This window comes from Tamandua tetradactyla, chromosome 6 (assembly GCF_023851605.1).
Source record: "Tamandua tetradactyla isolate mTamTet1 chromosome 6, mTamTet1.pri, whole genome shotgun sequence".
NCBI classification, from domain to species: Eukaryota; Metazoa; Chordata; class Mammalia; order Pilosa; family Myrmecophagidae; genus Tamandua; species Tamandua tetradactyla.
The window spans coordinates 147,974,415-147,988,511 of record NC_135332.1 but is presented as its reverse complement, the minus strand read 5'-3'; the positions used below and the strand labels follow the sequence as shown (position 1 = coordinate 147,988,511).

At 39.1% G+C, this 14,097-nt stretch overlaps 1 protein-coding gene across 1 annotated transcript; it reads right to left on the bottom strand.

Annotated features, from left to right (window-relative positions):
* Nucleotides 1–911: 911 nt before the first annotated feature.
* Nucleotides 912–11,084, bottom strand: CTHRC1 (collagen triple helix repeat containing 1). The gene is made up of 4 exons (XM_077163235.1): nt 10,762–11,084; nt 6,440–6,661; nt 4,224–4,440; nt 912–1,441 (listed from the first exon to the last, which is right to left on the bottom strand). The coding sequence occupies exons 1-4, from the start codon at nt 10,912–10,914 to the stop codon at nt 1,299–1,301; spliced, it is 735 nt and encodes a 244-aa protein (XP_077019350.1). The 5' UTR covers nt 10,915–11,084; the 3' UTR covers nt 912–1,298.
* Nucleotides 11,085–14,097: the final 3,013 nt, after the last annotated feature.

The following is a 14,097-nucleotide window of genomic DNA, read 5'->3' as shown; positions in this document are numbered from 1 at the left end:
ATTAGGTCTAAGACCATAAAACAGTTAGAGGAAAATGTAGGGAGATATCTTACGAATCTTACAACTGGAGGCGGTTTTACGGACCTTAAACCTAAAGCAAGAGCACTGAAGAAAGAAAGAAATAAATGGGAGCTCCTCAAAATTAAACACTTTTGTGCATCAAAGAACTTCATCAAGAAAGTAGAAAGACAGCCATTTCATTTTTGATGCTTAAATTGTTTCATCTTTGCTAACAGGAACCTATTTTAAGTTTGGATCCTTTTGAATTATCTTTTATGGTTGTCTTCTTTTCCAAATTTTATTATTGTTGTTTTATAGTTGTTGTTTAGGATCAAATAGTTCATGCGTTCACATTGATGTTTCCAATTTAAGCCCAGGACCACACCAATTCACTTCACTTCATCAGTCTTACACATGTGCTTCCTTCATGAATTCTGACAGTCTTAGCCAGTAGTGATCAATCTCTCTTTCTTTTATGGGAATCAACAAATTAATCTTTGATTTATTGGTATTTATTATTATTATTATTATTATTATTATTCTGCATGGGCAGGCACCGGGAATCAATACCCAGGTCTCCAGCATGGCAGGCAAGAACTTTGCCACTGCGCCACCATTGCCCTCCTGATATTTCTGTATATATCTGATTCTTCCTACCAAATGGTAAGCAATTTGAGGATAGAGCCCATATTTTTAGTTTTTGTTAAATTAAGATAAAAATCCTAAAGTGCTAGTGTATTTCCTGACACATAAACACTCCATTCTCTTTGTACATACCCAAATATGGAACAGTACTATACAATCAAAATTAATATGATTGTTAAATGAATACATGCAAGATTAGGTTTATAACCAACTTTACAGTGATATACAGTACAATAATGCTTAGTGACAGTTTCAAGATATTAAACTTGTTTGGAATAAGTTTTTATTTAATACATATAAAACAGTTCTGAACATTTACAGCTCGCACAAAGACTGGCAGCTTTCCTATTTAAAAAAATGTTTTACGAAGAGAACAGAAAAAACTAAAGACCACTATGAGATTTCAAATTATAGGTTCAGGGAATAGACATATGTAGAAAGTATTCTAATCAACTACAAAATCCTGAAACAATTTTTGATTGAAATAAAATGAATAATATGATATTTAAAAGCAGTGTGAGATCACACTTTGGTCCGTAAACATGTTTAGCTTTGTTTCTCATTCAAAAGCATACTTAAAAATGATATAAAATGCTATTTAAATGAATAAGCAAAGGTATAATTAAAAAAAGAGGTAGGGAATGAAAATTAAATTATTTCGGCAGTTCTTCAATAATTATGCGAGACACTGAATTCCATCCAGTAGAAGCATCTCCTTTGGGGTAATCCGAACAAGTACCAACCCAAATAGCAATATCTACTAATCCAGCACCAATTCCTTCACAAAGTCCTTCCACTGCAAAACAAAGATGAAAGTTATATCTTTCCTTTAAAAAGCAAAGACCTTTAGCTAAATTTTACTACTTTAGCCAGCTATATTATAAATATGTTCATAAAGACAAATTATCTTTTTTTTGGTAAATAAAGATTTTCAAAACTTTCATACATATCCATTCTATGATATAAGCTTAACAGCAGTTTGCTTACAAGTTTCAGCCAAAATAACATAATTTGTTCAGTTAGAGAAACAGTCTAAAATAAATCAATTCATTTGACTAAACCAAACCAAAGGAAACCTGCACCTTTAATATATAAGATGTTGATTTGATATACGATTCTTTTAAGAAAGCCCTTTCAACATCTTTCTGTACATTTGATGCCATTGAAGTAAAAGAAAGCGCTCTTATAAACATTAAAAGAAATTCTAGCATAATCGTTACATGAATATTTCAATGTGGAAATTCCATTTTATAGAATTTCCTCACGGTAAAACAAAAATACATATTCTGCTTTTCCTCTGCATTCTTAGGCTTTCTAAATATATGTCTTCTCACGTGTCCTCTGGACTATCACATACTAACATACTATTTGCATTCCATTGTACCATCTTAAGTTTCTTATACCTTAGAAAAATTTCTCCTAGTGGCCATTTTAGCAGGCAAAAAGACACAGCACCTTTGGTGTCTTTGTAAGGAGGGTAAAGGAACTATAAATCAGCAGATTCTTTAGGAAACTGAATTCTGGACATATAGGGAGTGTACTGGATGACCTCATGTGATTGGTAAGATTTCCAATTTGGTTGCGGTTAGCGCAGTCCAACTGAGACACAGGAATGTAGGTCTGAAGTATATCTATTAGCTATTAGTACTCCATCAGTGAATCTAGGGTAGGTCCCTTAGAAGACGGAGCCTTCAAAGGTTGGCGAGGTAAGCAGGGGCCAACAATACCATTTAACCTAGTATTCTCAGTACCATACCAGGTGGGAGTGCCCAGAAATATTCATATGTTTCTGAGGTCTTGACATCCATGACACAAACCTGTTCACTCATCATAGAGCCTGTCAACTCAGGAAGTCAGACAAGCTGGGATCTAGCATCAGCCTCAGACATGGGGAGAGTCAAATGGTGCCTCATGGTCTTTGACAAATAATTTTGTTAAATGAATGAATTTAAAATTTTCATTATCTGGTAATGTGGTATTGCAATTTACTAAGTACCTGAAATACTTTGAATTGGGAATTCTCATCCTGTTTTCCTTCTAAATGACTTTCATATGTTTGTCAAACATTCTGATGGTCATATCCAAGGTTTTAAGTCATCCTCCGATGTGCTAACTATAAATGCATCCCCTTTTCTTTCACTCAGGATAGGGAACAGTGTGCAAGGGAAAGTGATTTTATTACAGAGGTAACCTTTAATCTACTTTAATACAAAGACTGTTTTTAATAAATTACTTAAGATACTCCATCCAACTTACATCAAATAAATGTCCATACCACTATTAGGAAATGCTATATTAAATAATTTATAAAGTATATGCATGTTCAAGACACCATTTTTAGCTCTAAGGGCTTACATTATGCAAGATATTACCACATACCTTAAAGGTAATATAACAAAATAAGTTGCTTGTTTTCAACTAACATCTAAACACATATCACTTCCTAATCAAATTAAAATTAAAAACCAGTTATTTCCCTGGGCCTCTTCTATGTGTGAACAGAGGGGATTAAAATATCTTCGCTGTATATCTACTATATTGTATGGATTTGAGAAAAAAATGTGAAAGGGATACCCTTGATTTCTTAGGACTAAATGTGCTATATTAGTTTTCAACTATAGTATCTGACATGGATTCCCAAACAATGCTGAAATATGATTTCTTCTGGTTAGCAATGGGGGGGGATCTTTTCCCTTTCCTCTGCCACTTTTAAGCACAAGTTTAGTGAGAAATTTCAATAAGAGATCAAGGAAATGAAAGTGGTGATGTGTACCCCTTATGGTATCCCTTGTGATTCTCCCAGGCAAATGCTACATGGCGTGTCATGCCGCAGCACCTCAAAAAACCAAAATGGCCAGTAGCCAAGTGATGTCTCCAGGTAATAAGATTAGTAGGTAATTTGTTTTTCCTGTCTACTGTTTGGTACTTTCTAAACGTTCTTTAATGAATAAAATAGAATAATGCAAACCAATTTTTTTTCCTGACAGCTTATGTGACTAGTGGTTTAAGTAAATTTTTTTTCTTTCATACTAGGTAGAAACAAACAGAATGCAAGAACAATATAAAAATTCTCACTTTTACAAATTCAGCAGACTATACCCACTCTTTTAAGGATTAGGCAGATAATCAGTCTCCTTAGCAAAAAAAAAAGTCCCCTTATCATTGGAAGTCCCATGCGTAGGCTGCACCCTGACCAAGTAAATTAGAGTCTGATAGGTGGTACCCAGGTGAGCCCAATATGCAGACAAAGTCAAGAACTTGATGTCATTATTAGCTGTTTTGCCATTTCATCTGATTTTAAACCCTGAGACCCTATCAGAATCACAAGGGGGTACTTTTTAAAAATGCAGATGCTTTAACCCCCGAGATTCGGATTCAGTACGTGAGAGGGGAGACTCAGGGATCTCTATTTATATTTTTAGAGAGCTACCAGTAATTCTAAAATGCAATCAAGCTGGAGAATCATATACACTGAAATCTTGCTGTAACTCCCCTTATTGCAGGCTAGTGACCCAACATGACCGTGGGACTCAAAGCTAATCTTATGTCTCTAAAGTTTTGAGGCACATGCAACATACCAGAAGAAGTGCGATGAATGTTAATTGTTGAATTCATTTCAGGGCTTCCTTGGTCCAAATAAATTATGGCTTCAATTGGAAGAGGCCCTGAACATTCAGCTCCATTGAATGTGAAATACCACCGCTGACAGCATGCGTTTCTGCATTTTAGCCGAAGTGAGCCACTAAATAAAACTCTAAGAGCACTGTTTGAACGCATCTTTGTAAATGTACACTCCTATCACAAACACAGAAATGGGGTTTAATTAGCATTTAAAATTTTATTTAAAAATATGCTTTCAAATTGTATTATGAGTTTTATTTAACACTCCTTTCCCCCAAACCACATTTTAAAAGCTTAAGTTTTACAGAGACAGAGGTGGAGAGAGATTGATTGATTGACTCTCTGCAAAATAGATACGAGACTTTGATACAGGAACGCTAAGAAAATCAAATCATGGCTTCTTTTAAATTATTCGTCCCATCAAGGGTATATTTTAATTTTACCAAAACAAAACAAAAAACTAGTCTTCAGTATTTCAGACCAAACTAATCTATTTATTCATTTATTTTATTAAAAAATATTTACTGAGCCCCAACTACATTCTAGATACGCAGTTAACAAAACAGACAAAATCCTTGCCCTCACGGAACTTGCATCCTAGACCGGCTCTGCCTATACATCTTTACTCTTGACCTCGTTCTTTTTGAACAACAGCAAACAGTACTGGGGGGTGGGGTGGACAGGGGAGGGGTAGAGCATAGGCAGGTGTGGAAGGTCTGTTAGTCCACCTAATTTTTAGTCTTTACCTATATGACACAATTTTAAAGCCTAGCTTTTTCTCTAATTGGTCTTGGCAAAATTTGTCTATTGACTCATGAAGCCACTATCTTTAGCTTGCAGAAGGCTCCCAAACCCATTCTGATCATTGCTAAAAGGAACCTGAGACATATTAATAATTTAGAGTCCACAGAGATGGTTTTTAGAAAGAATTAAGCAACTTTTGATGGACTATAAACAAGCAACCAGTCTATCAATTTCAGCTGTTTTAATCAAGTGCTTTCTTAGAAACTAGAACATAAGAATGGTTACAGCCACAAACACTATAAAAGCTATATGAAGTTCCTTTCATGCAAAAATCAAGTCAAGACAGTCTCAAAACTTTTTATGGATAGTAAATCAGAGCCCTAAATGCTTTAAGGAGCTGAGATGAGGGGCAGGGATACTACTACACAGATAGCATCTCAAAACATTTGAGTTTTATAAAAGCAAATTATTTTGTAAAATGTTGTCCCAGGGGTCATGGTAGTTAAAATCACAGCCATTCCTGTTACTATTTGTTGAAGAGTACTTTGAAAACTTGCTTTTTTCTTTCTTTGCTTTGTATATATGCTATACAATAAAAAAAAAGTTTAAAAACATCACAGTCACATGTTGTGAAGAAGGAACCATGTGCAGATTTGGTTGACAAATAACAAAAGAGGCTTATGAATGCCACCAACTTCTTCAACTCTATCCCATTCCAGTGGACTTGATGGTTACTTTTTTATGCAATTTTATTGAGATATTCACATACCATACAAACCATCTGATGCCAATTACTTCTGAGGCAAAAATTAACAAAAATGATTGAATCATTCATCAAAATGCATTGCCAAATAGTCGATTTTGAATAATTTTCCCCTTAAATGTTACAGAATAATTTAAATTGGTCAATGCAGTGCATCTCATCTGGTTAGTCCATTTCAGTTCTCTTAAGCTTAGTATTTTTAAACTAGGTCTCTGCTTCCTTGGAATGAGGGCAAATTCCAAAAGACTTCCCACTTCCAGATAATCTCTATCATGTGAACAGTTCTAGAAATGTATTCCTACATTGGAATCAGAGCAGAAGTTTCTTAGAATAATTTAAATTTGAATTCATATTAGGAGAAGATTAAAAAGTTGTTGCTTACTGCCCAACACAGACACCTATGTTCTCCCTTTTCGTTTGCACTTTAAAAAGATGAGAGTCATTTTAGATATTATGGTTAAAATGATATGGTGATTTATTTGTCTTAGAAATATCTTCACAAAATTCACTCTGAAATTTAGTAACTTTGTCATTGCTTTAAAATTATAAGTCACGATGTATCCCATACTTTTTAAAAAAACAAACAATAAAATCCTACCTAAATGTTAATATTCAAATGTGAAAACCCTAAAGTTTTGCTTCAACTTTTTAAAAAATCAGACTTACCGCAATTTTCCCAAGATCTATGCCATAATTTAGTGAACTCCATGAGCACTGCTTGTAGTTGGGTGTCCAGGATTCTTCAAAACTTTCCCTCAGGCATTCTCCCTTTTCTCCTTTGAATCCATCCCGACCTGGGATCCCAGGGGTACCAGGAATGCCATTGGCCCCAGGGTTCCCATCTCGCCCAGGCACTCCGGCAGGCCCTTGTAAGCACATTCCATTGTACTACGGGGAGAAATGAAAGGTGGAAAAACCACTTAAGACTCAATGACTCAGTCTGATTAGAATTGCATGTATTTTAAGCCCTTGGAGTCAAACATCCCTTCATACCTCTTTGCACATGTTATTCTAAATGAGTTATTGCAGATAATTTATTTTTAAATTATTACTTTAAAAATATGAGATTAAGTGCATACCTTTACACACATACAAAAAAAAGAATCAAGGAAGAAGAAAAAATGTTTCTATTTGCCTTGCTCCTTTCTACTGCTCAATACTATAAGCATACATAGTTTTTAAATAGCTGTGTTCCAAGATGGGTATAAGTTGATAATCTGCTTTTTTTCTTCTAACCCTAATCTTGTAAAGGGACTTGAATTTTATACTTTTATACAAATATTCCACTATTTTTAGATCTTATTTCCATTTTTTCTATCATTAATATTGGTAATGAAACTCTTTACCTTTTTCTTCTGAGTTATTTCCCTAAGATAAATTCCTAGAATTATAAAATAAAATCTTAATAGTCAATAATTATCCTCCACTGGTAATAGCTATAAGTTGAATATGCTGACCCCGACTTCTCCTCCCTCCCTTTATGTGGAGGAAACGTCACTAGAGGCTCTTGGCCTCTGGCCTACCCCTCACTTCCCGAGGAGAAAAAGTAAGTGATTTGGTTGCAGGTGATTCTGGTCCTCAATTGGTGGCAGTCTACCAGAAGTCTGTAAGAGCTAGGATTCTGTGTGTATGTGTATGTGTGTGTGTGTGTGTGTGTGTGTTCGGGGGTGAGGGGCAGGGGTGGTATTGTGTACAGGTTAATAGCATGGATTCTAGATCCAGATTCTCTGGATTTAATTCCTGGCTCAGCCACTTAGTAGGTACGTGACATAGAGCAAGTTACTTAACCTTTCAGTGTCTCAATTTCCTTATCAGTAAAATGTGGATAATAATATAGTTCTTAGGGTTTTTATGAGATTTAAGTGAAACAATAAAAACGTGCCTAGAGCGTTGCCTGGTACACAGTAAATATTGCATAAATCAGCCATTATTATTATTATTATTATTCCCCCAAGACCAGAGCAAGGCAGTGATCCTGGGTGAGTGTGTCCACTCACTTAGGTTGATTTTACCCGAGTCTAGACCTGGAGAAATGAGCATTAGCAAGCCCACCTGCTAATACACATAATTCACACATGCCAATGTAGTTTTATTCATGATAAAGGTGATATTTTGATCTCCATCTGTCTGATTCCTTTGTCTATCCTTGAATTGGTTCATGTGGGCACAGGGATGCCATTTATTAGACCCTTAACCCCCAAAACAAACCACTTAAGTTTCTTATTATAACATTTCCCCTATTTGTATAAACTGTTCAGTACTATCATTCTTTCCAGTGAAAGCAAAAACCAAGTTACTTATATATTAAAATAACTTATCTTTTAAAATTATTGTTTTATTATTAAATGGCTTATCTTTTTAAAACTTATTTTGAAATGTTTTCTTATCTATAGGATAGTTGCAAAAATAATAATAAAACCCATACAGAGTATTCCAGCATAGCAGCCTCCCCACCGAGATATCCAGATCTGCCAACTTTTAACATCTCACAGCATTTTCTATATTATTCCATGTATATCCATGTACCTATAAAATAGCTTATCTTTTAACTTCATCAGCTTGGATTGGACATGGTCAGATTACAAATAATAATACTACCTAGGAAGAATCCTTTATGTATCTAGGCTAATATTTGCCAATTTGTTTCTTACATCACCAGTTTGATCTCTGCTTTGATAAATGATAAATGATGACTTTGACCACTGACAAATGATGACTTTGACATTTTTCTGATGGTAAGATAAAAAAAAAAAGACATTCATTTACTGCCAGAAAAATAGGTAAAAATATTTAGCATTTGCAAAAGTATTCAAAGACAGGCTAAAGTATAAAATATTTTAAAGCAATTTGGCTTTATTTTAGGCTTAATTTTCATTTTAGTAATTTCATTCACTCTCATTGGCAGGTATAACTGCAATATTTGGACTTATATCTCAAGTAGGAAGGGAGAAACAATTAGGATTCTGGCATTTACTTTTTTTTTTTCACTATTATCTCTCTCAGGGCAAAACTTGCACAGACTAAGTTTTATTTTCCTAAATATCAGCAGTACTCCATCAGGGCAATTTTACCCCCCAGGCAATGTCTGGAGATATTTTTGATTATCACAACCTGGGGAGTGGGAGGGTTGCTACTGGCATCTAGTGGGTAGAAACATCCTACAATGTGTAGGACAGCCCCTCAAAGCAAAGAACTGCCCAGCCCAAACACCAATAGTGCCAAGGTTGAGAAATCCTGGAATTTTTATTCATCTTTTTTTATCCAAAAGCTACATTTCAGAGATGACTTAATTTTATAGGATTCGCTTCCATAGGTATTCTATCTACTTCCTTTCTCTAACCCAGCACATGCCTAATACTGAAGTTCAGCAAGTATCTGGAATGAATAAAAACGTGAATGGAAGCACAAACTCTTCTCTACTCCCTATATATTCAAAACTGTTCCTTTTCCTGACCACCAGAGGTCAGAGCTAGCTGAAAGCATGAAAGAGATGCTTTGAAAGACCTGTACAAAGAAGTTGTTTTATAAAATCGGTTGGAACCTTAATAACTATGTGGACTTTATCGTTCAGTAAAACCAAATCCAAATCTACAGGATACACCTGAGTCTGGCTGTACAATAAGCTTTCCCAAGTCGCATACTGGAAATCCTTGGAGAGAAAGAAAAAAATTGCTAGCTTTAGGGGAAAATCTGTATCATAAATACAGATTCATAAAATGCAAACTGTACATGAACTACACTCAGCAGCTTTAACATTTTAGACACTTAGACCTGTATCCTTGAATTATATAGTCTGCTTTTGTAGAATGAAATTACCAGCATATCACTAAGAAGTGCTAAGTGAAAAGGCAGGAATTTTTTCCCAGCTCTTTTGAATACAGCATAAAACTAGCTTCCAGAGAGCTTGGTTTATTAGCTCAGTTAAGAATGGTAGCTTAACAAATTTGAAATATTTTTTGTCAAAAAATATCTCTGTCTTATTTCTGCAATGCCTGTAAACCATTATTTGTGCAGATGAGATTGGCTTAAGGACTGAAGTTTATTATGTGCCCAAGAATATGGTATTGCAATAGCTCTTACCACTGAACAGAGAACTTCAGGGCCCTCCAGGGGTCTGTTGACTTTTGGAGGGAAAGAGCTTTGAGCAAATAAACCTTCCTATAGATTAATCCCTCAGAAAGCACTTAGGCTATTCGTTCTCCTGGAAACTCTTCTACCTTAGCTCCACTAAATTTCTACTTTGTGACCACAGGCTGAAGACCTAATGTGTCTGGAAGGACTTGACTGCCCATCTGGTCTAAACAGAAGGAATGAAATGGGTCCTTGGAGGGTTCCTACTGGAACCCTTCATTTTCGCTTCCTGCCCTAAACCCTCTGAACCATTCCTGGCCTCAGCTGTGGTTTTCTAACAAAGTAAATTGCAGTTCAAACTCCCTAGGAAGATGACCCAACGTGACTCACAGTCTTCAAGTTACAAAGAGTGGGACTGACGCCTCGTGAGGGCTGTAATTCTTTCCTGTGGGCAGACGTGGCCATCGGCCCCAAGAAAGTACTCGTCGCAGGGCCCTGGCACAAGCCCAGGAGATCAGCGGAGTCCAGGGTCTCCCTGTCAGCCCCTGGCCCAGGTTCTAACCTACCCAAGCTTCTCATTCTACCCGCATTCCCATCCTTTCCTTTTCCTTTCTCTGAGGAGTTCCCTCTGAACCCATAAAGTCTTGGGCGAATCCCAGTACTTCGAAGTGTCCCACCCAACCCGGATTCCTCTTTGCTCTACGATGGCCCTCTCATTTTGGTTTCCACTCCGAGTTCCAGGACGCCACTAAATGTACAGCCCGGGTCCTTTCTTACACGTACAGACAGACAAAGCAGGACAACCAGGCGCACGCAAGATACACCACACACACACACACACACACACACAACTGTAGAGACCTCACCGCTCGACATCTGGATCAATGCCCACCCCTGGGCCGCCCTCCCCGACTCACCAGGTCCACCACCTCCCTCTGCCGGAGCAGCGACTTTTGCTTCCCCTTGGGGGTCTCGGAGCCGCTCGACAGCGCCGGCAGCTGCAGCAGCAGCAGCAGCATGAGGCCGAAAAGCCGCTGCCGGGAGGCGGCGACCGGGACCTGCGGGCTCATGGCGCGAGGCGGCCCCGGGACGCACTGAGCTCCGCGGGTGGGAAGCCCGGGGCGGGAGGAGGAAGAGGACCAAGACGAGCAGGAGGGGGGGGTCGGGACGTGGTCAGCGCCTGGCCCCGCCGCGCTCCGCAGCCGCCGCAGGCTGCATCAATGCGCCTTTCACCCGCGCGCCTCCCTCCCCCCGGCCACCGGAGCTTCATAGGCGGGAGCCCGCGCCCCGGGCCCCACGCGGGGCGGGCCGAGAACGAGACCCGCCCCCTCCTGCAGCCGCCGCTCGGCCCGCCACGACCCTCGCGGCACTGGGCAGACCAAGTGGAGGGGCGGGAGGTGGGAGATGGTCGTCGGCGGGGAGCCGCAGGTGGTGGCTTCAAAGAGGGGTGGAGCTAACAGCGCCACGTGAACATTTAGAGACCAGTTCTTCCACCTGGGTCCGGGAACCGCCTTCGAGGGTCGTCAGTCTCTGGCAGTGTCGGCAAGGCTTCTTGGGGGAGGGAGAAGGAGAGTTGACATTTTTGAGTGTAAAGAAACCGTAGATATCCTCAGGTTCTCCGAGGGGCCCATAACCCTAATGATTAAGAACAGCTGTTTTAATAAGTGCAGACGCTTACTAAACGCGGAGAACCGGAGAGTCCTTTTCGTGTCCTCCGCCTTCGCTGTCACCCTAGGGGTTAGAAGCATCCCCCGCTAGCCGCATTAACGGATGAGGAAATTGAGTCTCAGAGAAGTTCATCCTGATTCGGTGATAGGATTTACCTTTGAATATTACTCTAGAATTTAGTTTGGTATCTTTTTCCAAGCTTGTCTTCCTGGGACTTAATCTCAGATGCTTTCCAACTTCTAAAGGGAGAGGTTTGCGGCAGTGACGGCGGTGAGAGTTAAGTTTTGATAGAATGAACTGGCAGTCTCTCTCCTAGCGCCGAGGGACCTGGGGTGAATAGGATCCTCTTCTGTTATGTCGCACTGGACCAGGCCCCCTCTGCAGGTTGGGGAAGTCATCTGTCCTTTGTCCACTCTGGAAGAAAGCGTCCTCAGGGACCTAGGCCACGCATCCGGAAGGGACAGGTTGGAGCAGGAATAACTCCCTCATAGTCCACTGGCTAGAATCAGGCAGAATAGAAGTATTGCTGCACTGAGGTTGTTGACAGATGGCAGTGCTGCTGGGGTCAGATTCACCTCAGCAGGGTTCTCTTTAGAGACCCAGCAAGACTCCAGGAAGTTATTGTGAATCCAACTGATGAATATTAAAGAGAAGGAACAGTGGCCTGTGAGTTGGTCAAGGCAAATTCTAGGAATGCTCACTTTGGAGTGAGAGCAGGTAAATTTTATTCCAGTTTGTCAGAAGAAGAAATAACCACATCAGTTCTAAAGCCAGGACTTGCTAGATAACTTGCCATGCCCAATGCAAAACAAAAATGCAGAGTCCCTTGTTTTGATAAAAATACGCATTAATAATATCAAGACAGTGACAGCAGAGTGTTAAATCCAGCATGGGACTCTTGTAAGCGAAGAGCCCTGTGAGGCTGCCCAGGTTGAACTCCCATAAAGCTGGTCCCATGCAAAGCTAAACAAGGTCCCAGTTGATGCCCTTGTGCAGCCAAACCACTGTAATGGCAGCAAGCTCACGGGTCAGAGGGGGGGCATCGCCACCCAAAGAGTCTGTCTTCTACCTGATTCCTGCAGTTGCAGCTGCTGCTGCTATCATCCAATGACTGCAGATGGTCTCTCTCTGGCTAAATCTGGTGTCCAAATTGGGGTTTCAGCAAAGATCTAACCCTGCATTAACTTTCAAGCATTTTAAAGCCACACATTCACATTATTAAATTGTACTGAAAGATAAATAAGGCAGGTATCATTATCTATATTTCACATATATAATAACACATAAGTACTTTACCGTATACATAGGGTTTCACCTACCCTGACCCCCAGGTCCTCAAGTAGCCCTGTGCACAGAGATTTCCTGGAGGCTGGCCTAGGCCCTTCACTCTTCATCCTTCCAGTGGTCTAGGAAGAGGCCCTACCTTGGTGCTTACATGGCTGTATGTGGTACAAAATTTGCAGAAGTAAAATTTTCAGCCACAATATTTTTTTAAGACTCTTCTCTCTTTGCACTTGAATTTCCCCTCCATTTCACCCTCCTCTTGGGTGGCATTGGAATGGCCACAAACATTTTGGGGATCCAGCTAAGGGCAAATTGAAGTGTTGACTCATTTGGTTCGTGTTTAGTAGAATATGTATATTTTCTATTTCTGACCAGCCTGGATAGGAATGGCTTCCAGGAATATTCCTACTGCCCACTGGGCTGCTTAACCCTTTCTTGTGATTTAAGGGTGCAAGGCCAGAGTTTGTATGATATAAATGTATCCTAAGGTCCTCGGCCTCAGAAGAATGTGGATAATGGAGGAGAAACAAGGTTTGGCATGCATGCAGCCAGAAGCTAGTCCATAGAAATTTTTTTTCTGGTCATTAGACACGGAAAACTTCAGGTCTTATCAAAATGGAAGTTTCCTCCTATAAGGAATATATTCAGTAATACAGTGCACAAAATAAAAAGCACTATACATATTTTTCTTTGTTGATAATTCAAAATTGAATTATTGGAATTTCTGCACTTCTAGGGAACAGATCTGTAATAGTACTACAAATAATGGGTTCACTGGTGTGTAAATCCACGTTTTTCCATTCCAACTATCAATAATAAAAAGTTTCCATCAACCATTTTACAGGAAACAGTGAGCTGTCTTTCTAATCTCTCTATAGTAAATGTCATTGCAAAATCATTATCATGCCAGTCAATCAAAGAGCAGGCAGTTGAAAAATGTAGGAACAAAGGTATTGTAGAGATGTGTCAGGCAGTTAATGAAAATATTGTGACATTTTTCTGGATTTTGTAATGTTTATGGCATCCACTGATATTTGAAAACTATGTTAACTTGTGATTTTTTCATTCTAAATAGTCACTTTTGTACATAATTTTGATTTATAATTTCACATTTTTTTAAAAGAGGATGCTCCAAATTATATAAACTCTGGCCCCACAAAACCTGGATCAGCTCCTGGTGGAGCTGATTAGTAAACAAATGTGTAAACTAGCATCTCAGAGGAGTGAAGTGATTGGCACAGATCTCACTGTTGTTAAGCAGCAGATGTAAGCCTTAAACCTGGCCATTTCTAAGTCATATG